General features: G+C 55.4%; 1 protein-coding gene across 4 annotated transcripts in view; it reads left to right on the forward strand.

Annotated features, from left to right (window-relative positions):
• The window catches only part of SRRM3 (serine/arginine repetitive matrix 3), a 55,113-nt gene that overhangs the window by 18,115 nt on the left and 10,681 nt on the right, over positions 1 to 26,317 (forward strand). For 2 of the 4 annotated variants that reach the window (XM_072752917.1, XM_072752916.1), the window contains exons 2-12: positions 2,612 to 2,876; positions 8,938 to 9,039; positions 17,396 to 17,524; positions 17,611 to 17,691; positions 18,163 to 18,192; positions 18,606 to 18,668; positions 18,788 to 18,823; positions 20,621 to 20,671; positions 21,159 to 21,263; positions 21,665 to 21,842; positions 24,201 to 24,282. In XM_072752917.1, coding sequence (XP_072609018.1) covers positions 2,644 to 2,876; positions 8,938 to 9,039; positions 17,396 to 17,524; positions 17,611 to 17,691; positions 18,163 to 18,192; positions 18,606 to 18,668; positions 18,788 to 18,823; positions 20,621 to 20,671; positions 21,159 to 21,263; positions 21,665 to 21,842; positions 24,201 to 24,282 — 1,090 coding nt within the window. In that variant the 5' untranslated portion in view covers positions 2,612 to 2,643. The remainder of the gene's footprint in view (positions 1 to 2,611; positions 2,877 to 8,937; positions 9,040 to 17,395; positions 17,525 to 17,610; positions 17,692 to 18,162; positions 18,193 to 18,605; positions 18,669 to 18,787; positions 18,824 to 20,620; positions 20,672 to 21,158; positions 21,264 to 21,664; positions 21,843 to 24,200; positions 24,283 to 26,317) is intronic. The other 2 variants (XM_072752918.1, XM_072752919.1) reach the window with 2 other exon arrangements.

Raw genomic sequence — 26,317 nt, forward strand, 5'->3', positions numbered from 1 at the left:
AGGATGAGCAGAAGCTCCCCAGGGGGACAAGAGAGGAAATGGAATTCCAGCACAGGGGAACCTATGGGCAGGGCCCAAAGGAGTGAGAGCACATGTCTGGAGACAGATGACCAAAGCCAAGGGGCTAGATGTTGGCTGCAGGATGAGGCGTAGCAAGGGATGAAGTTGTGAGATAGCATAAGGCAAAATGTGAAGGGGTCTTGCACGCTGTATTAAGGACTGTGCCAGGTATTCCTCTATCCCACCTCCCCTTATAATTATCTTCTATTTGTTCCACCCATGTGCTTCGAGCTTCACCTGCTCACTCAGGCACTTTGCTGGCACTAGGACTTGAAAGCTAAGCTGCCCTCAGTGTAGAGGGGGCCAGACCTGTGAGCCCGCTGTGACAACAGTGAGTGGCAAGAGCTCTGGCAGGGTGGCACCAGCTAGAGGGGTAAAGGGAGCCTTCGAGAAGATGGTGATGCCTCTGAGCAGGGACTCCGAGGGCACAAAGGAGTCAGGAGAAGAGTGTCCCAGGGAAAGAGAGCACCACCAAGTGGAAAAGCCTGGACACAAAAGAGTTGGAGAATCTGTGTGGCCCTGTGAGTGGGGAGGGTGGTTACCACTAGACCAGGAGGCAGGCTATGCCATGACTTTTAAGCAACGGAAAGCCACTAGAAGCTATTAATCAGGGCATGACATAGTCTAATTTGCTCCTGGACTGATCTGTCAGGTTGCTGATGGCGATGGGAGGGTTGGGTGTTGGTGTTGTGGGCGAGGGAGCAGGATGCAGAGGGAGCAGATCAGAGTGAGGGGCTTGGGTTTTGCTGGTGACAGGAGGGGGTAAAGTGGATAAATGGAAGTGATGTGGAGAAGAGGGGATGGGGGGCCACATTTAGTGACAGGTGAGCTGTGGTAGGCCAAGGCAACAGGGGTCTCCAACTCCACACATGTCCCTGGTGCAGGTGACCAACAGCCAGGAGAGTCACCCCTAAGCCAAGCACTAAGACCAAAGCAGGTAGAAAGCAAGGCTCCCAGAGCTCTCTGTGGAGCTTGGTGAGTGTGTGATGCTTGTGGGTCACCCCAGGAGAGGCCCTGGTGGAACTGGGGTGCAGGGCTGGGCTAGGACAGAGGCAAGAAGCTGGCAGGGCTTAGGGATGAGAAAGAGGTTTGAACGAACAGTTTGGTCTGTAATGCCACCCCAAGAACCTCCCTCTCCTAAAGAGTCAGGATGATGCTCACAGGCACAGGTAGGCACCAGAGGCTCTGAGAGGGTCAGTGACATCCTCAGGGGTCTCACAGCAAGGAGTAGAGGAGCACATCGTAGAATCCAGGGGCTTGGGGTTTAGTGGGATGGACATGAGAAAAGACTTTATGTTCTCATCATCGTCACTGCCTGTCACTCTATCCCCTTCCCTGCCTTCCTGGGTTTTGTGGCTCTGAACACCCCCACCCCCCCATCACCCAGTGAGGAGAGTGTGATTTGGGGGTTGTGTTGCAGGAAAGGCCCCATCCAGGATGTCCAGACATGCTCTTCCCACCTCCCTCCACTCTCCTCTCTCTCATCCTACTCCCTGGGAAGGAGGCCTCCGTGTTGCTTAGCAACTAGCTGGCGCCTTGGAGAAAGGAAATGGAAATAGCTGGAGGTACCTCCCCTCTGTCAAGCTAGGTCCTTGGTCTGTGCACATGAGTGTGCATTGCACCTGTGCGTGTGCATACTCTACTCTGAGCCTGGTGTGGAGCCAGGGTCTCTGACCTTTCAAGCCATGCTGACTCGCATCACCCTGAGCCTGCCGGAGGATGTGGCTGTCTGGAAAGCTAATGTCACTGCCATTTTGGTCACATCTTTAGGAGCAGTGTTTCTAGAACAAAGGAGGGAACAGATCTATGGGCTTCCATCTGGACCTGGCCCACACTTGGAAGGCTGGCTTTGGAGAAGTTGGCCAGATCAAACCGCCTGCGTAGTGGACTCCATCTTCCCATTTCCGCAGGGCTGCCCTGGGAGCAGATTGGGAGGTGGGAGCACATGTAGCTTGTGACCCCATAGGCCATCAGGACAGTGTGTGTCCAGAGGGAGGTGGAAGTTTAAGTGAGGCTGGAGGAAAAACAAAAATAATGAATTTTACCTGGGGCACCTGGCTAGCTCGGCTGGAAAATCACAGGAGTCTTCATCTCAAGAGCTGTGAGTTCAAGCCCCACCTTCGGTGTAGAGATTACTTAAATAAGACAACAAATTTAAAAAACCAACTAACAAATTTTCCCAGAGACTGATGTGGTTGCATGGGAAGTTGCAAGCAGGTGCCCAGGAACTGTGACAAGGGAGAAAGGGTTGCCCTAGGTGGTTACTAGGTCCCTGGAGATGACCATTCCAAGGCCAGGGCCCTAGGAGGCCCTCTAGTCCAGCCTGCATCCACCCACTTTGCAGACAGGAAAGCCTGGTGTCTAATCCCCCCCTCATGCCCTGAGGTGTGACCCAAAGGTGCTAACCTGACGTCCGCCCCCCTCTGCAGCATGAGGGGAAGCGGATTAGAGCCATGAGTGGGCCTTTAAATCTCCCGGATTAACCCGCGCAGAGGAGCTTAGCAGGTGGCCGAGAGGTGACCATCCGGCGGTATCTGTGTCTGTCTCGCAGGGCCGAGGCCGGCGGCTCCGGGGCCAGCCGCCATGTCCTCCACGGTGAACAACGGGGCGGCGAGCATGCCGTCCCCACCGGACGCGGCGAATGGCTTCCCGCAGCCGGGCGCCTCCTCCGGGGCCTGGCCGCGGGCAGAGGAGGAACTGCGCGCCGCCGAGCCGGGCCTGGTGAAGCGCGCGCACCGCGAGATCCTGGACCACGAGCGCAAGCGGCGCGTGGAGCTCAAGTGCATGGAGTTGCAAGAGATGATGGAGGAGCAAGGGTGAGCGGGCCCAGGGCGAGGCGGGGCCGCAGCCGGGGAGGAGCCGGGGCGGGGCGGCGAGGGGCCAGGCACTGATCCAGTTGGGGTAGAGCCCTCGCAAGGCCCCACGAACTTCATTCATTTATTAGTTTATTCAGCCTATAAGCTGTCTTGAACGCCTGCTCTACGACAAACTCTGAACTAAGCTCAGATTCACAGACGCCGAGGAGACAGTCCATGTCTTCCAGAAATATCCAGTCCAGGCAGGGGTGGGGAGGAGAGAAGCATAGAAACCTCTATGACAAGTCAAGGTCTCAGTTTGCCCTTCTCTAAAAGGGCTCTATTGAGCTTCCTGGACTCTGCCAGCCACGAGAGCACAATGGGCCCTTATTACCATTACTAGGGAGGCTGCCTGTGGTTTCAGCAGAGGAGTCCCTCCAGCAGCCATGCCTGGAAGCTTCAGTTTTACCTGTCCAGTTCAGAACCAGTGACAGGGAGGGACACATAAGTGTCCTAGGCACTGCGTTGGGCAATGTTGGAGAACCAGAGCCAGACTGGAGTCACCTCCTCAAAGACCACCCCTCACCCCCTACTCCCATCTCAGAAGAGAAACAAGCATGTTTACGACCACTCCATCATAAAACAGATTAGAATCATGGTGAGGGGGCCAAGTGTTTCAGGAGCTCAGAGGAAAGATTCTGAGAAAGGATATTTGAATGGGCCTTGAGGGCTGAGTACGAGTTTGTCAGGGCTTAGTGTACTGATCAGTCAGTAAGGATCTTTTTAGGGACTTCCCTCGAAAGTCCAGGGGAGACAGGACAGGTCTAACACATGGAGCAGGAGGTAAAGAAGCAGAACAAAGTCATTCTTTGTGCAGCTCCAAGAAAGCTGGTGATCCCCAAGATTCCGTTTAGCATCTTCCCTGAGTGTTTTGAAACTAGTGGGCTGACTGCTGAGGGAGTCAAAATGGGTAGCAGGGCCCACCCATCAGACTGGCACTGTCAGCAAGCTGAAAAATCAGAAATGCCCAGTGCAGTGGGGCCTGAAGCCACATTGGGACAACAGCCTGGACCCAGCAATGCTTCCAAACCACACCTTTGTCCATCCAGGCCTCCTGGGCTCCCCCAAGAGGCAGCTGAGACATGGCTCACCATTGCTGTAGCACCCAGGGAGACACAGGCTCAGAGACATTCACTGGCTGCAGGCAGGGCCAAAGCTGAGACTGGATCCAGGGTCCTCAGGGGGGCTGCCAGGCAGGGCCCCTGGGGCACAGAGACTTGGTGTTCATCTCCAGCTGGCCTGGTGACCAGGTTGGGGGGGGGGGGTCCCTGCAGAGAGGGATAAAAGGATGGAAGGCAGACAGAAAGGAGGCTTCCAGCTGGCAGTGAAACCAGGTTTGATGAGCCGTGGATGTGGACAGAGGAAATGATATCCCCAAGGGTAGGATCAAGTTAGGGAGTGGGAAGAGGAGAGCTCAAGGACCTTAATGCAACCTATAAATCCTGCTAAATTGGGAGACTCCAGCTATGAAGAGGTTGTGGGCAGGTGGGCAAGGTTAGGGAACAGGAGGGGTGCCTGGGCCAGAAGAGGGCCAGCCTTCTATGCTGTATTCTTGGAAACTGCCCCCTTCCCCTCCCAGAGCCCCACCTCCTACCTGAGCCCCCTCCCTCTTCCTTGCAGAGCCCCATTCTCTCAGGGAACTTCTAAAGCCCCTATCTCCTGGCACCCCTCCCCTCCCAAGCCTCCTCCCCCTGGCGGAGTCTCCTCCTCCAGAAGCTCCCAGGCCCTCACTGCACATAGGAGGGTATTATCAGATGAGGGCAGCCTCAGGCAAGAAGAGATGGCATTTGGCCAGGCCCTTGATGTCAGTCCCCTGGCATCAAGGACACATGTCTCTCTGGGAGGGACCCACTAAGTGTCCAGGCAGGGCCCTTTCCCCCACCCAAGCCCTCACTCCAGGTGGACCTTGCACTGGAGTCTCCCAGGAAGCTAGCTCTCAAGTTACCAGCCCCCACTCCCACCCCTTAGCAGCAGCCTAGCCAGTGGAGGCCACAGCCACTCTGGAACCTCACAATCCAGACTTGAACAAGCCTTAGCTACTGGCCTGTAAAATAAGGAGTCGTTCTGAGAGTACTGTGGGCTAAAGATGTATGGGGCTCCCCCATCTCCAGCCAATGCCCATAAGCTGCTCCACAAACACCAAGGATCCTTGCTCTGTTATAAAATCCAGTCATTAATATCCATTTCTACAAACACTGGTTCATTTGAGCTTATTTACCAGGTTCTCGGGCATTTGACAAATATTCCCACTAGTCACAGGAACACACATTCTTTGGCCCCATTAAAAAGCAATCCCTTCCCTAATATTGATGGATGGCCCACTAATTCATTGGTGATTGATGCCGCTTTGGAGTCACCTTCCCCGGCAGCCTCCTCGTGCAGCCTGTAATCACCGTGGGGCTAGGGACAGAGCCCCAGGCCAGTGTGGTGTGCTGCTCCCACCCCAGCACCTATCCACCTCCCATACACACCCACCTGTGCCTCTTCCTGAGAGGACACGAGGACACGGGAGGCGCACAGAGAATGGCTCCGCCCCTGGGACTTAGAAAGCTTGGAGGTCTCCCTTCTCCCTCTTCTGTTTCCTCATCCATCAAATGAGAAGAGGAAGGCTGCCCACACCCTGAGAGCTGCTGTGAAGAACAAATCAGTGACCAAGGAAGCAATAGTGTGGGAACCTCCAGGTCTGGGCAGAAGCGGGCAGAATGGTACATGTTCTACTCTGGGGACCCCTTTTTAAACGCAGGATCTCCTTACCACACCCCAACCTCAGAGGACAGTCCAGGGAGGAACAATGAATCTGGCCTGTCCATCCTTCATGACCCATAGAGTGGAGGGGAGACAAGGGAGCCAGACTGTCACAGCCAGGAGGCAGGGACACTGAGACAGGCCTTACCACCCACCCTGTCCTCAGTTCCCTGGCCAAGCCTTCAACTTCTAGTCTGAGGCTCCAGCATGGCAGCCAGACCTCATGCATGGCTTTAAGTCAGCAGGTGCTGCCACCTCCAAGGAGTGGATGATTTGAGTACCAGCCTCCCTATCTCAGCCTTTGCCTCCAAGAGAACAGAGAGAAGCCCGGGTGATTCTCAACCTGGGACAATGCTGACCTGGCAGGAGTGTGGTGTGGAAAAAGGGAGGGAGACTAGGACAACTAGACCCTCTATCCTTCCTGCACGAAAACAAATAGTCCTTGGTCACTACTATTTATTGAGCAGCTACTATGTGCTACACACTGCACAAAGTGCTTTGTAAGCATCATTTCCCTTAATCCTTGCCACAGCCTTGAGAGACAGGTTACTATCCCATTTCACAGATGTAGAGGCTAAGGCTAAAAAAACTATATTCTTGTCCAAGATCACAGAGCTAGAAAGTGGGGGGTGCTAGGACCCAAAACTAGGACTACCTGGCTCTCGGCCTCTTCCTTTCATCACTGTCCAACGTGGCCTCGGCTGAGGGTTGACCTCAAAAGGCATGAAGGAGCAGGAGACTTGGAGGTAGTGATTGTACCAGAGATCTTTTTGTACAATAACCAGTTGTTCGTCCCGGGTCCCCAGATTCTCCCAGCATGTCCTGAGGCATAGGAGGTCCTCCCCAAGCCTCCAGGCCTATTCAATCCAACCCTCTTGGCCTCCCAATGATATATGCTGGACTTAGTCAACTTGCCTTAGACCTGCCATCTCTGGGATGAGCCCTAAGTCATGAACGTGTGTCCTGCTCCAGGTCTTAACGAAACCCTGATTTCTGCTCCTACCTCCCAGCCTCATATACTCCACAGACCCCAGTAGTCTGGGGAACTTGGACCCTGGCCCGAAGCCTATCCCATTCCACTGAGGATCTAGCCCAGTCTTGCTCTTGGACCATCTCCTCCCCAGCCCCACCAAGCCCAGGGCCCCATGCCTAATGGCCCAGCCAACCTGTCCCTCCCTCCCAGAGCCCTGTGAGTCAGGGGCTGGGCAATGGTGAAGGGCCCTTCACTGTTTGTCTCTATGCTGGTGCCATCGACAAGCTGGTCTCTTGAGGAGCAGGTGAGATAGGAGGAGTTCCTCCATCCCTCCACTGCTCAGAAAGCACCACCACCCCTTCTCCCTGGGCTCCAGGACAACCAAGCCAGCCCAGGGTTGCACTGCCCAGCAAGCAAGGCCAAGGCACCTCCAGCCAAATGCCCAAGTCAGAGGCTAACAGCGATTGTGGTGGACATTGATGAGCCAAGACCCCAGGCTTGGAAGAGATGCCCCCCCACCCCACCGCCTGGCAGGCAGGACATAGTCCTCCCTATGGTGGGCCACACAGGAGCCTGAACCCACAAAAGGACAGACCATAGCTGGAGTCAAGGGGCACCTACCTGGCTAAGAAGTAGCTAGTGCCCCTCATGTAGCCCGTGACATATTCAGCCGGTCCCCAGGTCCTGGTCATCCTGCATCCTTGATGGTTTGTTGCTCCCTTCCTCCCCTGCATCCTCACCAGCTCTGACTTCACCGTCTCCTGCACAAACCCCACCAGAGGCAAGTGTCCCAAATGAAAATCCAACCTTCAAATGGTTCGATGCCTCTCCATCACCAGCCACTCATTTGTCTAAAAAAAAATTGGATGCCACATGTGGCAGACGCGGTGCCAGGTGCTGGGAACACAGTGGCAATCCAGATGACAAGGTCCCTGCCCTCAGGGAACTCCCAGGCCAGGGCTGGATATGGAGAAGTCAGTCAACAGGTAAAGCTAGCCCATGAGCCACCTGCTGGCACCTAGAGGTAGAGGTTTCTATGGAAACACAAACGTTGACACCTAACTTGTTTGGGGATATCCATCCTGCTGTAAACATCCCATGAGTCCCATCTTTGTGCTTAAGCCGTGATTATTTCCACAGGGTAAACCTGGAAGTTAGTTTTATGAGTCAAAAGACGTGTTCATTTTTTTAAGGCTTTTGTAAGGAATTGCCAAATTGTTCTCCAAAAAGGCTGGACCAATCCCAAATGCTTGTTGGAGAAGGGTAGGGAAGGTGGGAGAAGAGGAAGGAGGATAGCCGTGGTATCCCCAAGGGGCAACAATGTGCCATTTTCATGGACAAGCTCAGTGCAGAGGCCTGGGTCTACTGTGTGGACAGAGTGGATAGTGAGGGCACATGATAGAGACAAGACAGGACCCTGTTCCTATTTTGCCACCATGTTTTCCATCCAGGACACTGACCTGCAGCCCAGGAAGGGGGGAGTGAGGGGTTTAGGACCCCAGGATTCATTCAGCAACAGATATGACACCTGCTATGTGCCAGGGACAGGGCAAGGGACTGGGTGAGCAAAGACCTCCCCTCCCTTCCCGCACCCCAAACCTGCCCCCGGGACAGCATGGACTCATGCTGGAGGGGACATTTCAGAGGGGCTGAGAGGCCTTGCAGTGGCTGTCACAGGGGCACAGTGAGAGAAGATAATGACTGACCCCAGGGCATGGGAGCAAGGGTGACCATTCTGGACTTTGGTCCCTAGCGTGAGCCCGGGCTTAGGGAGGGAGGCGGAAGGGAATAGAGAAGTCAAGAGATTCATTCAAGACCAGACTTTGCCCACCTCCTCCCACCATCACCGCCCCCCCTCCCCAAACCGAGAAGCAATGGATCTACCACTGAGATCTGGGACAAGCCACTTGGCAGCCCTGCTCATGCAGAGGTTGGGATGTTCTGAGGACTTCCCAAGGCTATTGTCAGGATCAGATGTCCTTGAGGTCAGGAAAGCAGAAAAGGCCTGGATTTCCATTTCTCCCTTAAACTGTCTCCAGAGAGTGACTGTAGTTTGGATGTGGGCCAGCAGTCTGCCCTGAGAGTAGAGGAGGACCGGGAGGAAGGGCACAGCCTCCTCAGGACGGTCTCCCCACCTCCAGGAATAACTCTTCCCTTGGTTCATTTGGATGAAAGCCTTGCTTGGTGGTGGGACCTTGGACAGGTCAGTGCAAGCTGGAAGGTGCACTTGTGATGGAGGGTGGGGGAAGCGAGGAGGTAAGGAAAGCCAAGAAGGCAGCTCTCACCATCCCAACGTCCCTGCAGGTACTCAGAGGAGGAGACCCGGCAAAAGGTCAGGACTTTCCGGCAGATGCTGATGGAGAAGGAGGGCATGCTCACCAGGGAGGACCGGCCTGGGGGCCACATGTGAGTGCTCCCCTGCCTGGGGGAGGGACAGGGGAGTGTGCAAGCTCAGGCAGCAGCTGGGTGCCAGAAGAGCTTTCCAAGCTCCCTCTGTGGGGCTGGAGGGGTGAGCTCGAGGAAGAGGAGGAAGACAGGGTGTGCATCCCATCCACTGGAAGCTCCAGCCTGACTCCGGGCACAGATCAAGAGCCACTGGTCCCCTGGATGTCACCCCAGTCTCCCCTGCTGCCTTGGGTTCCCTCTATGGCTCAGCGGTGGGGGAGGCAGCCCAGAGCCGAACTTGGGGAATCCTGGACTGCAAATCGGGGAAACTTAGAAATGTTCTGACCCCACCATGGCCACCAGGCCAGTCCATCTTCCCCAACTGTTACCACCTGTAAAATGGGCCCCAGAGTAAACATAGGTTCTGGAAAGTAGGAACCAACACACCGAAGGCCATCGCTAGTGTGGCCGAAGTCTTGTCAGGTAAAGAGAGCAAGGGCTCTGTGGTGTCACATCTTGCACCTGTCATGGGGCAGGAGGAGTGCCAGTGTGTGGGGGCCCCTGGGCATCAAACAGGGATGTTACAGGGAAGCAGATTTGTCTTAGGTTAGAGAACTGGGAACCACTTGAAGCCATAGGAGATTGCAACAGGCTGCCATAAGAGGGTGAAGGCAGCCTGTCCCTGGCATGTCCAGGCCCCAGGGGGATAGCTGAATGAGCCCCATGCCCAGCGGTAGGGGAGTCCCACTTTAACCCACCCACACCTCCCCTCTCTGGTTCGGGTATGGGTAGGAGCAAAAAAATGGTCAGAGCAGCCCCAGGCTTGTGGAGGCTCCGTGGATGATCTGGGGGAGCCAGAATCAAAGGTGATAAGGTGATGTTATCACCACCTCCCTCTCTCCACTACCCTGTACTCACAGCACCCTCAGCCACTCCTGTGCCCTACCTTCAGGGATGCCCACCCAGACCTCACCCTGCGGGAGCAGGGCCAGCGCCTCTCTTCCCTTCCCAAAGCTCCTGACAACCAGATCCTCCTGCTGCTGCCGCCCATGCCACCTCCAAACCAAGAAGTCCTGGCTTTCCAACCTGTGTCCCCTCATCTCACCCCAGGGCTTCTCTGGAAAATCTCACTTGTCCACACAGTGTGAGGGTGGGAGCGCTGTGTGGACTCTCCTGCCATCTTCCCTGGCCCTTCCAGCAAGAAGCCTACACTTCTTCCTTCTCCCTGGCTCCTTTTAATCAAATTCCCATCCTTCCTTCCTCAACTCCGCTTCCTCCTCCAGCCACCACCCCCAATTCTTCTTTTCTTTCTCAATCGAATTTCTGTAGAGTGCATGCATGTGTTACACCTACTTCCTTAGGCCTCGGGAGCCATGGTGGACTTCTGCCCTAACTCCTGTGACCTGTTCTCGCACTGCAGCCTCCAGAGTCCTCCTTCCCGTGGCCTGTGCTTCTCTGCAGGCCTGGCCTCTCTCTGGCAGGTGCCACCACTGTGCTTCCCCTTCTGGAAGCCTCCTTTCCTCTCTGGCTTCCAGGATGCAGTTCTATGTTTCCTCCTGTCCCTCTGGTGGCTCTCTCTCTTGATCTCTCCAGCTACTGCCCTCCTCCCAGACGTGGGACCCTTCCCTCCACCTTCCCTCCACTCCCTGGGTGGAATCTCAATCTGTGTGCCAGCTGGGAATGCCTCCTCTGGGCAGGTAACCCTCAGGTCTTCTCCAGTAGTCTTAATCTCATCTTCTCTCCAATGAAGGAAGGATGCATTTAAGAACCAGGGACATGCTGGGAAATCTGCTGGTGTGTCCATCACCAGAAGAAATGTCCCTGAGGGTCTGTGAAGGTGCTAGGAGCAGGGAGGAGAAAGAGGGAAGGTAGGACCCCTGCCCTCTGCCACCTGAAACCAGGAATTACCAGCAACTCTCAACCAGAAGGAACAACAGCACGGCCACCTGAACCACTTAACCTTTAGTCCTGTGTGTGTCCAGTGGAGAAAGAGAGAGAGGGAGGCTGGAGTAGTCCCTTTGGAAGGGTCCCTTGGAAGAGACAGTGTCTAGAAAACTTGATGGGCAGGGAGGAGGACTCCTGCTCTGGAGACAGAGGAGAGTCTAGCCTTGGCTGAGTCCTGGGATCCCACTTGCATGTTAAAAGACATTGAAGACAAGATCTTTATCAGTTTTGCTCACTTTTATATCCCTGGTGCCTAGAACAGTAAAGCTTGCCCAATTTTCCTCAGAGTTGGTTTCCTCTAGTTGGGAAAAGAGGGGACGCGCCAGAGGCTTCTCCTAGCTCACACTGCCCAAACAGTGAGAAAATAGCACTCGGGTGACTACAGCAAGCTAAGGAGGCTGATAGCAACCTGGAATACACCTAAGGCAGATTGTGACAGAGAGCTGGTAACAGATTTGTCGTGTGCCTTCCTGTGGGCCTGGCCTCTGAGGTCTTCAACTTCCTACCCCAGCTCAGAGCCTGGGGTAGTGGAAGGAGAGTGTGGGCTCTGGCATCAAACACCTCCCCTGTCCCAACCTCTAAGCTCAGTGTTAACCCCCAGAGCCCTGGATCCCAGCTCTGCCATACCCCAGCTCTGCAACTCGGCCAGGTCCTTGAATTCTCTGGGCCTTCACTTCTTTATATATAAAATGGACCACCCAGCAGGCCCTGTGCTCCTACCTCTGGCTTCCTGACCCTGACACCCTACCCACTCACAAACTGGCATTTGGAGATATGAAGAAATCCAGTGCCCTCGTAGAGTGAGGTGACAAAGCTAGAGCCAAAAGAAGGGTCACCACACTGGGAGGAAGTGAGGAGGGCTGTCTGACTTTAACCAGATATGGACTGTAAGAGCCCATGGCACCCACCACTCAAGAAGAGTCTCAAGGGGGCAGAGTCACTCCCAGAGCTTTTTGTCCCCAGGGGTCATCTTTTTTCCTTAAGTTAATCGACTGGTCTGTGTCCTGAGACAGACCACCTTCCTCTCCACACTGGATACCAGGCCACCATATTGGTGCAGTATTGGGACCAGATTCCACAGATGGTGGGAGCCCATGGAAGGTTTTTGGGAAGGTCTGATGTGGCCAAACAGGTGTTTGGGGACTTTCTTCTTGGGTAGAAGGATCAGAAGGGTAACACAGCCTGGAGACCTGTGGGGCAGCTGGCATTCTAATCTGGAAGCAGGGTGATAGAGAGGAAGTCCCAGAGATGTTGAGAGAGGACACGCTCTCAACATCCTTGGAAACTGATGGATGTGGGGAGCCTGTTTTGCCCCATAAACCCTCTGTGGTTCCCCACCATCTATGCAGCCACTTCTGGACTCACTGGTCTGGCACCAGTGTAGAGGCTCTCCACACTCAACCCAGCCTGGTTCCCCACTCCCAGCCTCACACAGCAACCAGCTCGCCCTGCTGGCAGTTCCCAGCAGCCTCCTGCACACTCTCCCTCCTGTCCAGCGCCTTTGTTCATACTAGCCCCTTCCGCACTGGCTCGCATTCACCCCATCATCTGGGCTGCCTCTAAAAATCACTTTACCAATATTCTCAGGATAAAAGTAAAACCTTCTCCTCCTTGGAATCCACACAGTGTTTTCTTACTTCCTGTGGTTGCTATCATTTTTTTTTCCTCCCTCACTCTGATAGACAACCTTTAAGAATAATTGCTTTCACAGTTATGTAACATGACAAAATGCTTGGGAGAGAGGGTTTATGGAAAATAATATGCATAAGCTACTCCCTAACACAGTGAGCAAATTCCAGTCTTTTTCTCCCCCCATGCATCTAATTTTATGCATCGTGCCATTTCTCTGTGCCTCATTAGTTTATCAAGAAGATGGGAACATTAACGGTGGTACCCATGTCACAGATTCATTCCATGCATTAATGATTAAATGAGATAAACACATCAAGCGCTTAGACTAGTACCTGACACCTGTGTTAGCAATTATCCATCACCATACACTCCAGGCACTGTAAGGAGAGAGAGGAGAGACCCCAGGCCTGCCTCATGCCCCTCCTACCACTGCTCCCCACCCCCACCCCTAAGGCAGGCCTGGCACACTGGCCAAGTGGATGAGCGAAAAGGGCAGACCCTGTGCCTGGAATCCTCCCCTCCTCTGCCTCGATTCATTCATCTGTCAATTGGCCATTATGCTCCTGACTAATGGCAAACAGAACCAATTAATTAGAGAAAATGCTGGCATGAAGAAAAACATGTGACAGGCGGTCTTTACCCCAGGTCAGAACCTTGCCCAGGGCGGCCAGTCCAACAGTGTCCTGTGCAGTGCAGAACCCCCATCCAATTCTGGTCTCTCTGTGGTTAGACCCCACTTGTGTGGCTGGCTCTGGTTAGCATAGTGGGGCTTGGTTTGTCTTGTCACGCCTCCCCTGCCTGTTCCACAGATGTGCTGAGGAGTCGACTAGGTAACAAACATGAATTTAAGAGCAGGAAGTGCTGAACAAATCTGGAACTTGGTACATGTACCCATAACTATGTCTCTAAAACAGAGTGGCTGTGGCTGAGCTAACATCTGCAACAGAGAAGGCCAGCCAGCAAAGTCAAGGCTGGTTTGCACGTGAATTCTCAAAGCCAAGTGCTTAAGTGAACTTACTTATATTCTTTACTCAAAGGTTCCAAAATCGTGGGGGATGTTTCTTCTCTGGGCCTCAGTTTACTCATCTGTAAAATGTGTGTGTGTGTGTGTGTGTGTGTGTGCAATTTCTCTCAATCAGGTAGTGGCTCTGATTGGGATTTGTGAACCATAGAGAGCTATTTAAACATTAGAGAACATGACTGTTAGTGACATTATCATCCAGGAAAGGCAGGCTAGGAGAACCCAGGGTTCTAGCCTTAGGAGAACCTACAAAACAGGGGCACGTGGGTGGCTCAATCGGTTAAGCATCCAACTCTTGATTTCAGCTTGGGTCATGATCTCAGGATTGTGAGATCAACCCCAGCATCTGGCTCCTTACTCAGCTGGGAGTCTGCTTGGGATTCTTTCTCTCCCTCTGCCCCTCCCCTCACTTGTTTTCTCTCTCTCTCTCTCTCTCATAAGTAAATAAAATCTTTAAAAAAATGGGGGGGACACCTGGGTGGCTCGGTGGTTGGGCGTCTGCCTTTGGCTCAGGGGGTGATCCTGGAATCCGGGATCAAGTCCCTCATTGAGTTCCCTGCATGGAGCCTGCTTCTCCCTCTGCCTATGTCTCTACTTCTCTCTGTGTCTCTCATGAATAAATAAATAAATAATTTTTAAAGAAAGACTACAAAACAGGTGTCCTGATACCAGCTGCACAAAGTCAGCAAGAGAAGTCACAGCCTAGGCCCAATCTATATCTCTGGAACATGCAGGGCAAGTGTTACCAGAAGATTCTGAGCCCTTGCACTTCTCCCCGAGCCCATTCATGCTCTATGCTTGCCTTTCAATGCTCCCAGCAGACAAGAACCCCAAGTAAACCCCTCAGAAGGGACCGGAGAGTGAGAAAGGCCACATGAGAAAAACCCAGAAACCTGTCCCTGGACCAGAAGAAGAAAAATGTCTGTAGGGGTGTGGCCAGCAGAGTGGGAGAGTACAGTGCAGGGAAGGGGGAGTTTGGATACAGGCCAAAAAGGATCCCTGCTGAGGGCAGTGCCCCCACAGAGCTATTCTATTTTGTAAATAACCTTCATCACATTTGTGTCAGGATAAACGAAGCTCCCTCCTACCATCTGCTCACCCCCACAATGTTTGAGGTGCTCTTAAGTTTTGCTAAAGACTGTGTTTTATGTGTCAGGCATTTGTGTGGCTGAGGGCTGTGTGGGGGTGACAGGGCGGGGGAAGATGGGGGGGAAGGGGAGCTGGACAGGCCAAGGAGCTGGAGATTTCAGGAACAGGAAGGAGGAAGCCACTGGCTGCAGAAAGAGGAGCAAGGGGAAGAGCAGAGAGGTTTGAATGGAGGGATGTGGGGATGTTTAGCTCTGTGGGGATAGGGAGGATGACCTGAACTCCTCCTCCATCACCCAGGAACACCTCCCATACTACCTGTATGATTTCAGGGTGGCCTGGACCAGGTGTGTGTTTAGGAATTGAATAGCATTCTTGATATTGGCCTCAAGGCTAGCTAACCCTGTCAGGTTTGTGTTGCATTCTTTTGGGGGGAAGGTACTCTTTTTTAAAAAAATTTTTTTAAAGATTTTATTTATTTATTCATGAGAGACACAGAGAAGGAGAGAGAGAGAGAGAGAGAGAGGCAGAGACACAGGCAGAGGGAAAAGCAGGCTCCATGCAGGGAGCCCGATGTGGGACTCGATCCCGGATCCCAGGACCACGTCCTGGGCTGAAGGTGGCGCCAAACTGCTGAGCCACCAGGGCTGCCCTGCCCTTCTTTTTTTTTTTTTTAAGGAGAGAGAGAGAGAGAGAGAGAGAGAGCGCGCAGGAGGAGGGACAGAGGGAGAGAGGGAAGGAAAGAATCTCAAGCAGACACCACCCCCAGCACAGAGTCTAACATGGGGCTCGATCTCATGACCCTGAGATCATGACCTGAGCTGAAATCAAGAGTCAGACACTTAACCCATGAGTCACCCAGGCACCCCCTTCTTTTTTTTTTTTTTTTTTTTTTTTTTTTTTTGACACAAACTCAGTTCTTCAAAGATCAGGTTAGTGGATGCTCTACTGGAGAGGTGCCCCTGAAAATTCTTTCTTCTGGTAGTTGTGGTCTGACACCTTTACTCTGTCTATCTTTCATGTGTCTGGAAGAGAAGAGAAGGTGTTGGTGTGTCAGTGTCTGACAGAGGGGCCCTCTGTTGAACAGTGGTGACCATGTGCAGGACAGCTGTTGAGGGCCAGGCCTGTGGCTGGTATCAGGAGTTTCCCAGAGAGAATCTTATTTAATCCTCTCCTCAGCTGGGATATTCTTTTTCTGCTTATGGAGATGTAAGGACCTGGAGACTCAGTGAGCATGGTCATGCCTGGATTGAGACCTTGTCTGTGTGAATCCAAAGCTCATGTCATATGCTGAATGATCTGCCACGCAAGTTCTGGCCTGCCTTGCTCTGGGCAGGGAAAGAGGGAGCCTGAAGAACAGCCTCCAGGGGTGAGAGCAGTGATATGGAACTAGGGATGAGGCTGCATCTGGGAGGGGCCCTGTCTGAACCAGCAGACACCAGGAAGGTGGGGAGGCCACACCTTGGAGCCATTGCCTAGGAGGTGGGCCTTTGGGGGGTCGCTTCTGGGCTTGTTAAATAGAAAAAGAAGTTGCACAGTACTGGCTACCTCAGTGAATTCTCCAGCAGCCCCAAAACATAGTTATCATGGTCATCTTGCCGAAGAGACTCAGAGAGGGCTCATGACAGGTACCCAGTCACACAAGGACTCACGGCCAGAACATGATGAGGGCACTTCCACAGCTTCAAAGCTCATGCTCTTGCTGGAAGCCCAACTGCCTCTAGGAAGAAAGCATTCCCCCTCCCCCCCCCCAAACACACCGCAAAGTGCCTGAAGGGAGCAAACATCTTTGGCAGAAAATGGCCATGGGCTGCTGAGCAGGCAGCAGGGCCAGGACACGCAGCCGGCCCTGCTGAGTGCACGGTAGGCTCTGCAAGATGGATGGGGAGCCTTGGAGGGCTGAGGCCCACACCGCTGCCACCGAGCAGTGATTGATGACAGCCCAGCAACGGAGAAGAGCAGCCAGGAGGCTGCAGGGACGAGGGCGAGGACAGGCCATGAATATTTCAGAGCGACACCTGGGGCTGGGGGGCCTGGCTGGGGTGGGGATGGGGGTGGGGAGGACGAGGCGCTGGGCAGGGGAGGAGGAGGGGACTGGGCTGCGAGCCAAGTTTAGGGAAAGATTGACACCCTGGCACCGGAGAGGGGAGCTAGGAGATAGGAAGGGGCTCACGGGAAAGAGAGGCTCACCAGGGGAAGCCTGTCTGGGCCCCCGTTTCTGCTCCTCCTGGGGATGCCATAAATAATGTGTCCACCACCCCAGAAGAAAGGCTGACTTGTCCTTTCCTTCTGGAATTGGCCTTAGCACAGGCTCCGGAGGGGGTTGGGCTGAGCGAGGGGCAGGAGGCCAAGGGTGGGACTGTGGGTCTCAGGAGCAGGAGTCGGTGAAAGGGGCTCTAAGTGGGGCGGAGTGGGGGGAGGAGCGCCATAAACGGGACTGAGAGGTCCAGGGAGGGGAGGGTCTCACTGAGAGGTGTGACCTTAGAAGGAGTGAGGCAGGAGGGCACCGCTGAGCCTGGGGGCCTGTCGGGGAGGCGGCCCTTCGGGTCACCCGGATCCCCGCCTGACCCTCCAGCGGTCGGGGCCGTACCCCGCCAACCTTGCTGGGCAGGTCTGGGCGCGCTGCGCTAAGAAAGGGGCAGGCGGAAGGCCCGGCCCCGGGGCGCGGGTGGTGAGCGTCCCTGTCGCCGGCAGCGTGGCGGAGACCCCGCGGCTGCTCGAGGGCGCGGAACCGGGCCTGGAGTACGCGCCCTTGGACGAGGACGACGGCCCGGTGGACTGCGACTGCCCGGTCGCCTGCTACCGCGGGCACCGGGGGTACAGGTCAGCACCCGCCGCGGCGGGGGAGGGGGAGGGGGGGACACCCGGGACCGGCCCTCCTCCCTCACCTCCCTCCCCCTCTCCCCCAGGACCCAGCACTGGTCCAGCAGCTCGGCGTCGCCCCCTCCCAAGAAGAAGAAGAAAAAGAAAGGCGGCCACCGGAGAAGCCGGTGAGAGCGCCGCCTGGCGGGAAGGGTCGGGAGGGCGCGGTGCGGGGTTGAGTCCCGTCCCCGCGGCCCCCGCCCCCCACCCCGTACCCCCCCTTCGCGCGACGTATTTGGGAGCCCCACCCCTCGCTCCCCCCCATACTGGCCCCTCACCCTGCAGGGGGGCCCTACCCTTTACCCAGTCCCCTCCCCTCACTGAGTCCCCCCAGTGGCACTCACCCAACTCCAAACCTGGACACACTGGCCCCTGGGTCACAGTCCACCTTCCCAAGGTCCCCCTTCCTCCCTTCCCCAGGGGTCCTGCGCTCACCACACCAAGTGTGAGTGACCTGGGGAAGAAGGGTTTAGCTGGGTCATATATGTGGTTCTCCCTCTGTATATCCCCCTCTCCTGTCCTTAATGTGACCCTAGCAGACGTCTGGAGTCCCAGCTAAGTCTGTCTGACTGTCTGTCCTTCTCTTTCCTGGCTCTCAGCAAAAAGAGGAGAGTGGACTCGGAGTGCAGGTCAGTGATAAAGGCGGGCAGGGGCTGGTGGCAGTGGTGGGGATGTCTGTGGGTGGGCAAGACCCCAAGGCCACCCTCCAGCGGCAGGAGGCTTGCCACAAGAGCTGCCAAGGTGCCAGCTCCCTCCCCGCCGCCAGGCCAGAAATCCCACCCCTGGAGCCTCTGACATTTGGGTGTGAAACAGCCCTCACTTACAATGCCAAGGAGGCTGAAGGGTGGCTAGGGAACAACACAGGCCACTGCATCACCCACCCTGAGGGACCTTGCTGACCCTCCTGGCCTCCGTTCACTTTGTGCACTGGGCAGCTGGCTTCAGCTAGATGCCCCAGGTGCCCAGACTTCTCAGCCATGTCTAGCTGCCCCTCCTGCTCCAGAGCACCAGTTCACTAGAGCCTGCCCCCCTGTGTCCACAGCTGTGGGAGCTCCTCACCCCTGCGCAAGAAGAAGAAGAGTGTGAAGAAGCACCGTAGAGACAGGTACCTTCCCTCCCCTGGGGCCTCCCCTCACTTCTGTTGGGCCAGGCCTGTGGCTGTGCAGATTTGTGTCCCCAGGCCACCCCGGACAAGCTCAAGAGAACCCTTTTGTGGCCCTCCAGGTCTGATTCTGGGTCCCGGAGGAAGAGACGACACAGGTGAGCAATGCCCTGCTGAGGATGTGGACAGAGGCTAGTGCCATCCTGCTAGGGACCAAGGCCTAAGGGAAGCAATGATGGGAGGAGGGTGGGGAGGAAGACGAAAGCCAATTGTTTGCAACATTTGCTGGTCCCTTGAGTCAGCCTTGACTTGCAGGGCCCTAAGAATTTCCACACAACACAGCAGGTCATTATCCAAGGGCTGTGTCTATAGAGGTGTTGGGAAGGGAGAAGCATCAGGACCCCCAATTTGCAGGGAAAGAGCATCCATACAGAAGGAAACCTCAGTGGGTTGGAGACCTGTAGGCAGGCTGAGGCTAGCAGTGGTGTCTGAGGGATAGCCCCCAAAAGGCCTGACTGCCAGGCCAAGGAGCTGGCCAGCATGGGGCTCTGAGCAGGACAGTGACTTGTTCAGGATGGATTGGGGGTGGGGGAATGAGGAGATGAAAGTCAAGCGCCCTGGCAGAGACTGGGGTGGGGAAAGTAGAAAACTCTCAGCATGGAGGGAAGGAAGAGGTAGTGCAGTCACATCCCCATGGCTGGCCTGGGAGCCAGAGCCCCACCCAGGGGCCCAGAAGAGGGTCAGAGTCCCCAGTCTTGTTCCTGCAGTGGGAATTTGCCCATGGCCACTTGCCAGGTGGGGTAGGAGCCTAAATAAACACCAAAATCCTGATCCTCCAATTTCTCATCGCCCCCCTTCCCTTCCTGGCCTCCTCTCCTCTCAGGGGCCAGTATGGGCCCCTACTGCACCCCAGGGGTCACCATCCATTTGCACAGATCCTCTGACTGGCTCCCAGTGGTCCTGAGAAGGACCTAGAGGTGACCTAGGGCTACACCAGCTCCAGATGAGAAGACTGAGGCCCAAAGCAAGCAGCATGAGTTCTAGAACTGAAATCTTTGGCCTCCTGAGCCTGCCCCCACCCACTCTGCTCCTGTGAGAAATACATCCTGTTGTTTCTTAGCATCACCTGGATGTTTGGTCAGAAGACGGCATCTGTTCAGGGATAGAAGGATCCAGCTGGAATCTGGTGGCGTCAGGGAGGGTGAGGCTGAGGGGTCTACAGGTGTCTAAAACCTTAGACACCTACTAGTAAACTATTCAATCCTTTTGTCAAAGGTAGGAGAAGGACTGTGGGGCCTCCCCCAGGGAGCTGGATGAGATGGGACAGGATGAGGTGGGATTGGTGGGATGGGAAACTTTGGGGGCAGCCCTAGAGGAGAATCCAGAGGACCCAAATGCAGAAAGATCATGCCCAAGGGAGAGTACTTCTTTCCTAACCCCCTGGGGAGCTGGCCCAGAGCTGAGCCACAGTCTGAAGGGGCAAAGAGGTAGGAAAGCTGGGACTCTGCCCTAGGAAGCCCCATCTCAGAGGACCTGGGACCCAGCAGACACAAATGAGGTGTGGAGGGGCCACCCCTTAGCACAGTGACTCATAGAGGGACCTGTGCTAAGACCAGTTCCAGAAGGAAAGGACAAGTCAGCCTTTCTTCTGGGGTGGTGGACACATTATTTATGGCATCCCCAGGAGGAACAAAAACTGGGGCCCAGACTGGCAGCGACTGTGGGACAGGGCTTACAGGAGAAAGAGGGAAGGCTTGGCTGAGTCAAAGGAACCAAAGCAGTGGGGGTAGGATGAGCATGTCCACACCAGTGGGGCTAGGGATGGGAGGCTCAGGTCCCAGACAGGAATAAATCTCAAATCCACACCTTGGCACAGCTCTCCACCGGCCCCCCACCCCACCCTGCCGCCTGCTGGGCTCAGGCCAAGTGCTCATCTTAGCCTCTGCTTTCTGCAGATCTCGAAGCCCCAAGAGCAAAAGAAAAGAGAAGAACAAAGAGAGGAAGAGGTGAGAACCCTTCACCATTCTCTAGCTCCTCCCCCTCCCCCCTTCTAGAATTACAGAATTGGGCCCTTGGAGATAGTTCATTTTGTCCCCACTGCCCAGATGGAAAAAGTCAGAGCCAGAGAAGAAGCCAAGAGCCCTTGTGAGTCAGACACAGAGCAGGAACTGGAACTCAGACCCCTTGCCTCCTAGTCCAGAGTTCTTTCAAGCTTGGCTCTGGTTACTCCCCACGTCCCCTCTACCCCCCACCTCCCACCTCCCACCCCCACCCCCTGTCACAAGAGCACCTGCTGAGGGGTCGGTGAGGTCTTGAGGACCAGGGTTGTCTAGACAAAAGAAGGCCTTTTCCTAATTTCCACAAACGACCCACCTGGACTGGCAGGGCTATTTCGGTGGGAGACTACAGGGGGTGGGGGTTACACCATTGATTACACCAATGACCCTTGGGGAGTTCAGGCAGAACTTGAGTACAGGCTGATTTCTCTCCCAGGCCGCACACAGAGTCCCCAGGTCGCAGGTCCCATCGCCACAGCAGCGGCAGCTCCCAGAGCCCCTCCCTCTCCTCCCATTACAGCGATTCCAGATCACCCAGCAGGTACGTCCTGGACCCCTGGGGGCAGTCCAGGGGTGGTTTGGCTCAGCTTTTTGCTGGGGGAAGGGAGGGGGACTTGCAGATTGAACACTCCGGAGGGCTGGGAAGGGAGCTGAGGCAGAGGCTGGTGGACCAAACAGCAGTCGGTGGGTGAAGTCTATCGGGAGTGTGCAGGTGCCCACCCACCTGGAAGTGGGCGAGGAAGAGCTTTGGCCTCTGCCCAGAGGCGCCCCACATCCTGAACTGGAAATCGAGGCAGTGTGCGGGCTAGGGCCTCGCTCTCTAAATGCAAGTGAGCGGGCGCATGAGGGGCTGCCTTTCGTGCGGGGGCAGCGGTTCCACTTGCAGAGGGGGCGTCCCACGCCGGCTCCCCCCATCTCCCGCCCCCCCCCCCCCCCACCAAGGCTGAGCCCCAAGCACCGAGATGATGGGCGGAAGACGGGCAGCCAGCGGTCCAGCGGGAGCCGGTCGCCCTCCCTGTCCGGCGGCAGCGGATGGGGGTCGCCCCAGCAGAACGGCAGCAACAGACAGCGGAGCGGAGCGCACGGGGGCCGCCCCGGCTCGGCGCACAGCCCGCCAGATGTACGTACGCTTCGCTTTGCGGAGGGTTCCCGCGCCGTGCGGGCTGCGCCGCGCTGGGCGGGGAGGGGGGAGGGGGCGTCACCGCGGGGGAGGGCGCGGTGAGGGGTCACCGGGGCGGGAGGCGCCGCTGCCCCCTCCCGGCTCGGCTCGGCTCGGCTCGGCTCGGCTCGGCTCGGGGGCGGCCTGGAATGCCTGGTCGTTGCGCCCACCTGGCCTAGCGTCAGAGTGAGGGAGGCCTGCGGGCTTGGGCCAGCCCTGAGCTTGGCGAACTGACGCCCGGAGTGGGGGGGGCGCTTGACCACTGGGGCTCTCAGCCGGTGGGGAAGAGAGCTGAGGAGAACCCGGGGTCTCCGGCCCCCCTCCCCCTCCCTCCTCCCCCCGAGGCATAATGCGGTGGGAGGGGCATGGACGGTGCTCGGGGTCGCAGTCAGGAGCCGGATTCAAGGGACAGGATCTCCCCTGGGCGTTACTTAGGCCCCCCAGTCTCCCTCTCCCCCACCAAGCCTCCTCCCCACTCCGAGCGTCCCTCCTCCCCCAACCGCCTCACTCCCCCTCCCTCAGAGCCCTCCCCTTTCTCTGTCCCCAAGCCCCGCTGAGCTGCATTTCAAAAGTCCCTGCTCCAAGGAGAGTCTGTCCTTTTCCCCGGGGCCGCCCACGCGTGGACAGATGTCCCCGTGCTCCAACCTGCCTCAAGCGCCTGCCAGTGTACCCGTTACTCCCTCAGAGACTCCACACCAACACCACTCAAATAAACAGCCCCCACTCATCCTCCAGGAGGGGCACGCAGTCCTTGAGAGCCACCAGCAGGTGTGGTGATGGTAGAGGCTGGCAGACAGACGTGCTTGTCAGACTTGCCCAGGTGGCGGGGCTGCACTAGGGGTGGGGGAGCCCTCCCGAGCCCCAGGGGAGGCCCACATCCCCTTTTGTCTGTTGATCTTAGAGTACAGGATAGAGCCCGCTCAGGGAGAGGGGGCTGCAGTACCGGCAGGGGCACTGGGTGGGTCCAGGGGTCTAGGGGTGGGCAGGCCTGCAGGTACCCCCCCCCCCCAGAGCCCAACTGTCCCAGACACTTCAGCGGGGAGGGTAGGAGCTGCCCCTCCCCAGACCTCAGGTCTCAGCAGCAAACATGTCCGTGTTGGTCAGTTTCATTTTGATTTTTGGCTGTTTCCTTCACTCCCTTTCTTTTCTCAAACACCCTTACTCCCAAGGCCTTATTGAGGAGAGCCAAAGGCAGCTGACAAAAGGCTCTTGGGCTCAAGGTTAATTTTTGTTTAAGGACATTACCTGTTTCCAGACTGCCGCACTTGGACAGAGTGCCAGGCTCCTTAGATCCCAGGGACCCGGTTGGGCCACATAGGGAGGATTACACCAATGACCCAGGATCTGTTCTGGGGATGGGAGAGGACACATGGAGGTAGCTGAACACAGCCAGGGCAGAGACCTGGTGCCACAAGCCCCAGAGATGATGGATCAGTCTGGGAAAATTCATTCCCCACCCTCACCCCCCACCATGGGCACAGAGCCAGAGCCCCAAACACCATCTCAAGGGAGCTCCTCATCCTTCTAGAAAGGCACAGAATGCAGCCAGGGCTGATAGGGAGCTCCACATCCCACCTCTGGTCCCCTCCTCTCCCTGGGCATTAGGCCGCCATGGGTCCCTAGCATGTACAGACAGAATGGCCACAGCAGCTAAAGTAGACCCCAGGAGAGAGCACTCAAGGAAGACAGCCCAGCCTCCAGCCTTGGGGAGGATGCTGCCTCAGCAGCACCCAAATCTTGACTCCCTCCCAGGATGAGATTCCATTTTGGCACTGCCCTGGGAGTTTCCTGAGAGATAGCACTTTGTTACTCCTCTCACAAAGCATGCTCCCCAAATCCTCTCCCTGCCCTCGGGCCCTGCGAGATCTGGGACCTCAGGACATCCAGGCCTCTCACCTGTACCTCCTGGGAGGTGAGATGGGAGCGGGGACCGGAGTCTTTGCCATTCACCATAAAAACGTCTTTGGGGACCAGTATTGGGGGGACGGGGGTAATTCTTGGATGCTACCTTAAAAAAAAAAAAAAAGAGAGAGAACAAACGGGGGGAAAAAAAGAACAGCTCACCATTTTTAATCCCGACTATGTTTTTGCTTGTTTTTTTTTAGCCTCCCATTTGAACCGTGGTAATATTGTGATTCCATTTCTTGTTTAGTTGGCAAGGGAAGAGGGTGGGGAAGTTAATGTAACTTTTCCTGTTATTTTGTTTTTGTTTGTATTTTCTTTTATTTTTTTCTTTCCTTTGGTAATGTACAGAAATGCAAACTATCTCTCTGGTTTTTTGTTTGTTTGTTTTTTTTCCTATCTTCTGTGTTGTTCTAGAATTTTGCTTTTGTGTGTGTTCCTGTGGGAGCCTCTCCTCCTAATGCAGAGATGGGTTTTGAATCTCAAGTGAACATTAATCGTATACATATCTCTATAGACTTATTCTTTTTTCCTTTGTAACCAGAATTTAAAAGGGAAGATAACTCTTAAAAAGTGACTCTCACACCAACAGCTCCTGCCAAATCTGCAGCAGCAGCCAATCCTCTCCTCGACCCCAGGGCAGGTGCTGGAACTGTCTCAGCTCTTAAATGAACAGAAGTGGCCCAGATTATTCTCCCAGGTCCCTATCTATAAGGAACCTTGGAGGGAGGCTGGGAGACCCAGGGAGGAAGAGTTGTCCCAGGTCACCTGAGGAGCATCCCAGGCCAGGGAGCACCCTGTGTCTCCCCGGTTCTGTCTAGTATAAGGTGGCTGGGCATGGCAGGGACAGGTTGCTGAGCACCTTCTGTGCCAGGCCTCAGATCCTAGAGGAGGGAACTGTACACCCCTGAGATTGCTTAGCTCAGGGAGGGCCTCAAGGCCAGACACTCACAGGCAAGAGAAGTCCATCCCCATTGAGACTAAAGCCAGATGGGTGCTGGTTCCCAACACACCTCTGTGTTGTTCCATCCCAGGCCAGGGTGAAACCCCCAAGGGATTTCTGGGTTCTGCTATTAACTGTCCCCTGCAGCTCAGAGAGGTCAAGTGATCAGCTCAGGGTCACACAGCTTTTAAGAGTAGACTCAAAAGGAGACTCCAGCCTTGTAAGCTCAAGACTACCAGCCACATCCAAGATATGGAGAGAGTGCTCAATGGAAAGCACACTCTGGGAACACTGATTAAGAGGAGGAGGATTCGGGAAGCGAATGCTGATTGTCTCAGCTCCTGCCTTCCCCCTGGGAACCCCTCCAGATGTTGATGGCACACTCCCAGCTCTCAGCTCCCTGGCACTGGGATCTGCCCACACGGAGACCAGGGTGTAGGTGGGCCCCGCCTCCAACAACCCCAATTCTATATGAATGCTGCCTCAGCGACTCAGGGAACCCTATGTCCTCCCAGTTCACACACATATAGGGACAGAAATAGTGAGGCAGAAAGGGAAGGGGGCCGCTCAAGGTCACATGATTTGGGATGGGGATCTGGGAGAAGTAATAAGATGCTGAGCCCAAATTCCAGAAAAGGCATGCAAGGTTTAAGGACTTACAAGTAGCACCTTTGCCTTGGCTCCACTTGTCCCTGGCATTGGAAGCGTCAAGGGAAGGAAGCCTCACTGTTGGGTGAGTGGGGCAGAGAAGATTCCTGAGCAAGGCCCCTATAGGCTCTCTCTGGCCTCTACCTTTGGCTCAAAGTCCATCACAAAATGGGCAGCCTCGGGTGACTCCAAGAAGAGGTGCCATGGCACTGCCTGGGCTGCCCCATCCCAGGCCTCCTCCTGACTGCTCGCTGGGAAAGAGCAGTGACCACAGGTGGAGGGAGGCCATCAGAATAGGAAGGGGCATCTTGGCATTTCTTCCAGGATGAAGCCAGAAGACAGGAAGGATGAGTTTTCCTAAAATGATGCAGAAGCCCCTGGGAAAGTGGCAGATCCGGGTCTCCACACTGAATCTGTGGTTGCCTTCCCTTTTAAATGCAACGATCTTGTCACCCCATCTATCCACTCTGCCTTGTCCAAACAGCTTGTCTCTGCTTTTTCCTTCTGGACCTACCTCTCTCTATCCCCTGCCTGTCTGTTTCCTTCTGCCTTTGTTTCTCTCTCTTTCTCTCTCTGTCTCTCTCTTTGTGTCTCTGTCTCTCTCTCCATCTCTCCCCACAACATGGGCCTCTCTCCCCATGCTGCCAGCCCCTCTCAGTAGCCCACCCTCTGGTTCTTGCTTCCATCAGCTGCTTCCTGCATGCCCTCTGGAGGTTTTCTGTTGTTTAAAGAGTTAAAGAAAACTTGGCTATTGGAGCCGTGGGTTGTCAAAAAAAAAAAAAAAAAAAAAAAAAAAAAGGCAAACTAATAGCTGGCAAACTAATAGCTGGGCAGGAGCCCCTGCCCATCCCTGGGACTAGACCAAAAGCCACACTGGCTGCACGAGTGCCAGTTCCCGAGGGGGAGCACAGCTTAGAGTCACTGTCTTCCCCCCTCCCTTCTG

The sequence above is a fragment of the Vulpes vulpes genome, chromosome 3 (genome assembly GCF_048418805.1).
Source record: "Vulpes vulpes isolate BD-2025 chromosome 3, VulVul3, whole genome shotgun sequence".
NCBI lineage: Eukaryota > Metazoa > Chordata > Mammalia > Carnivora > Canidae > Vulpes > Vulpes vulpes.